We start from the raw sequence: 3863 nt of genomic DNA, 5'->3' as shown, positions 1-3863 counted from the left end.
GGAATTAGCACGACCCGGCGATCAAATTCTTGGTGGGAATCATCAACTTTATAATGTTTTAATAACGGCTCACGCTTTTTTAATGATCTTTTTTATGGTTATGCCGGCGATGATAGGTGGATCTGGTAATTGGTCTGTTCCGATTCTGATAGGTGCACCTGACATGGCATTTCCACGATTAAATAATATTTCATTCTGGTTGTTGCCACCAAGTCTCTTGCTCCTATTAAGCTCAGCCTTAGTAGAAGTGGGTAGCGGCACTGGGTGGACGGTCTATCCGCCCTTAAGTGGTATTACCAGCCATTCTGGAGGAGCAGTTGATTCAGCAATTTCTAGTCTTCATCTATCTGGTATTTCATCCATTTTAGGTTCTATCAATTTTATCACGACTATTTCCAACATGCGTGGACCTGGAATGACTATGCATAGATCACCCCTCTTTGTGTGGTCCGTTCTAGTGACAGCATTCCCACTTTTATTATCACTTCCGGTACTGGCAGGGGCTATTACCATGTTATTAACCGATCGAAACTTTAATACAACCTTTTCTGATCCCGCTGGAGGGGGAGACCCCATATTATACCAGCATCTCTTTTGGTTCTTCGGTTTTCAATGGCCCTTTTCAGATGCAAATCTGAATACGCATTGCGCTATATGCTGGGACTGTCTGCTTAATGGTACTCCTACTATGTTCATCAGTGGTTTTCTAGTCAAACCCCGATCTAGTCAAAATGGAGTATCTAAGACACAATCAGCAGGTAACCAACGACATACTAGTAGTCTAGTAGGAACCTCAGAGACTACATGCGCAACAACTTATCCTAAATCCTTCTGTGAGTGGCTAGCTGGAATTATCGACGGTGATGGAAGTATGAAAGTGAGTAAACAAGGAGAGACTTCTCTTGAAATTACTATGGGACTTGAAGATCTACCACTACTACGATATATCCAAGATATGCTTGGTGGAAGTATGAAAATGCGATCAGGTGCTAAAGCTTATCGTTATCGACTACATAATCAACTTGGTATGATGAAACTAATTCATTGTATTAATGGTCATATTCGAGATTCAGCACGACTACTTCAACTACATCGTGTCTGTCAAGTACTGGATATCCCTCTCATTCTACCTATTACACTAGATGCTCAATCAAATTGGTTTGCAGGATTCTTTGATGCTGATGGTACCATTGGTTTCGCTATGAAGAATCGACTACCGGTCCGTGGTAGTTTAATGATTCGAGTCACTAATAAACATCTACAAGATGTAGAGTCTTATAAGGTAGTATTTGGAGGAAATATCCACTTTTCTAGTAGTCAAAATGGTTACTATCAATGGTCTGTACAAAGTCGAAAAGATGTTCTCATTCTGCTATCTTACTTTCAATCAAGTACTTTCCGAAGTCATAAATCACGACGATTCTTCCTTATTGAGGAATATTACAGTCTTTACGATCTCAAAGCATTTCACCCTGAGAGTCTGAACCATAAAGCATGGCTAGCTTTCCTAGACAAATGGAAGAAGTTGATGATATAGTCCACCTTTCTTCTATTCATCCGCTTCTATTAGTAGAAGAGAGAAGCACCCTGAAGTTTACATCCTCATTCTGCCTGGATCCGGTATCATCAGTCATATCGTTTCTACTTTTTCGGGAAAACCGGTTTTCGGGTATCTAGGCATGGTTTATGCCATGATCAGTATAGGTGTTCTTGGATTTCTTGTTTGGGCTCATCATATGTTTACTGTGGGCTTAGACGTTGATACCCGTGCCTACTTCACCGCTGCTACCATGATCATAGCAGTCCCCACTGGAATCAAAATCTTTAGTTGGATCGCTACCATGTGGGGGGGTTCGATACAATACAAAACACCCATGTTATTTGCTGTAGGGTCCATCTTTTTGTTCACCATAGGAGGACTCACTGGAATAGTCCCGGCAAATTCAGGGCTAGACATTGCTCTACATGATACTTATTATGTGGTTGCACATTTCCATTATGTACTTTCTATGGGAGCCGTTTTTGCTTTATTTGCAGGATTTCACTATTGGGTGGGGTAAAATCTTTGGTCGGACATACCCTGAAACTTTAGGTCAAATCCATTTTTGGATCACTTTTTTCGGGGTTAATCCGACCCTCTTTCCCATGCATTTCTTAGGGCTTTCGGGTATGCCACGTCGCATTCCTGATTATCCAGATGCTTACGCTGGATGGAATGCCCTTAGCAGTTTTGGCTCTTATATATCCGTAGTTGGGATTCGTCGTTTCTTCGTGGTCGTCACAATCACTTCAAGCAGTGGAAATCAGAAAAGATGTGCTCCAAGTCCTTGGGCTCTTGAACAGAATTCAACCACACTGGAATGGATGGTACAAAGTCCTCCGGCTTTTCATACCTTTGGGGAACTTCCAGCTATCAAGGAGACGAAAAGCTATGTGAAGTAAAAGAAGAAAAAGTCTGAGACTGCTACTAAGAACCTAACAGAACTTTTCAAAATGTGGGTTCTAAAACCTACTAAAACGAAGTTCATATGGATATAAACAAGTCCCGCAACAAGATTCATATGGTAGAATAAACAAGTCCTTCGTCTAATATTAGTGGTCTCATTGATAAGGACATATTCATATTCCACTTCGGACCTGTCTCATTGATAAGGGCTAAGTCAAAGATGGAACTAATAGATTTGAAGGTCTTTTCACAATCAAATAAAGGTCGAATAGTCGAATAAGAGTCAGACTTTAGGGAAGTACATAAATAAATAAGGCCTTACTAGCGATCCGATCGATCGATCTACTAAGAACTAAAACTTCCCCAACCGACTTCAAGGGCAACCTCCACTGCGGACTCCGCCTCAACCCGACGACCCCTTGGAATCTTCTTCTTTTTCAATGACCCACGGGGCGGGAGAATGTCCATTTTTCATGCTTTTTACCTGTCCTCCGGCGCGAAGCGAAAGGACTGTGAAGGAGCGAAGGTACTCGTAGTTTGAAATAGAGCGAAGCCACTCGACTGAGGTTAGGAAGGAGAGGAGCGAAGGTACTCTACGTTTCAGATATAGGAGAGGAGCGAAGCCACTCGACTGAGGTTAGGAAGGAGAGGAGCGAAGGTACTCTACGTTGAAAATATAGGAGAGGAGCGAAGCCACTCGACTGAGGTTAGGAAGGAGAGGAGCGAAGGTACTCTACGTTTTCAATATAGGTTCAGAGCCCGACGATTATTATTCAATCCATATAAAGAATAACCTCCGGACGAGTCAGAAATCCATATTCATCTTCAAGGTGCGAAGGTACTCGTAGTTTCAGATATAGGAGAGGATCAAAGAATTTGAGAAGCTCATTGAATAAGGACTTATCATTATTCTTCAAAGGCTCAAAGAATGATCGAAGATTAAGCTTGCCCGTCATCTAGACCTCTTATAATTCTTTGCTCCTTAATAATTGCCTGTGGAATGAAAAGCCTATCCTCCCGTAGAAGGAGTCATGAAATGGAATATGAACCTGTGGATAAAAGAGGTCCTCCGGACAGGTCTCACTGCCGGTTTTTGGTATAATATGTGACTTTTTTCTCGTCTTTGGTACTCTTTTGGGCGATATATACCTGGGAGGGATTCGGCAGAATCAAGCTCTTTGCCTTCGCCTCTTGTTGGTAGGGTCTGAGTTTGGGGCATCCATAGAAATATGAGTTTCGCGATTGGGCGATGTAATGACCATAACCTTTCTGGTCGAGCAGCTTCAACTCAATGAACAAGGGCTTTCTCTTTCTTGAGGACTTCTACCTGATTGTACGGATTAGTCTTCTTCGTCGGTATTGCAAGTTCAGGCAAGATGAGGTCATGGATGAAAGGAATCTGTCCCCTTTTTCTTCT

General features: G+C 42.2%; 1 protein-coding gene across 1 annotated transcript; it reads left to right on the top strand.

Moving 5' to 3' along the window:
- The first annotated feature begins 6 nt into the window (after positions 1-6).
- LOC127147457 (cytochrome c oxidase subunit 1-like) lies at positions 7-2498 on the top strand. Its single transcript, XM_051080880.1, is given in 3 exon segments — positions 7-605; positions 1579-2054; positions 2056-2498. Coding segments are annotated over 3 exon segments (1386 nt in total). The 5' UTR covers positions 7-82; the 3' UTR covers positions 2443-2498.
- The last annotated feature ends 1365 nt before the right edge of the window (positions 2499-3863 follow it).

The sequence above is a fragment of the Cucumis melo genome, unplaced genomic scaffold (genome assembly GCF_025177605.1).
Source record: "Cucumis melo cultivar AY unplaced genomic scaffold, USDA_Cmelo_AY_1.0 utg001585l, whole genome shotgun sequence".
NCBI classification, from domain to species: Eukaryota; Viridiplantae; Streptophyta; class Magnoliopsida; order Cucurbitales; family Cucurbitaceae; genus Cucumis; species Cucumis melo.
The sequence above is the reverse complement of the archived record's forward strand: the minus strand, read 5'-3'. Positions and strand labels throughout refer to the sequence as shown.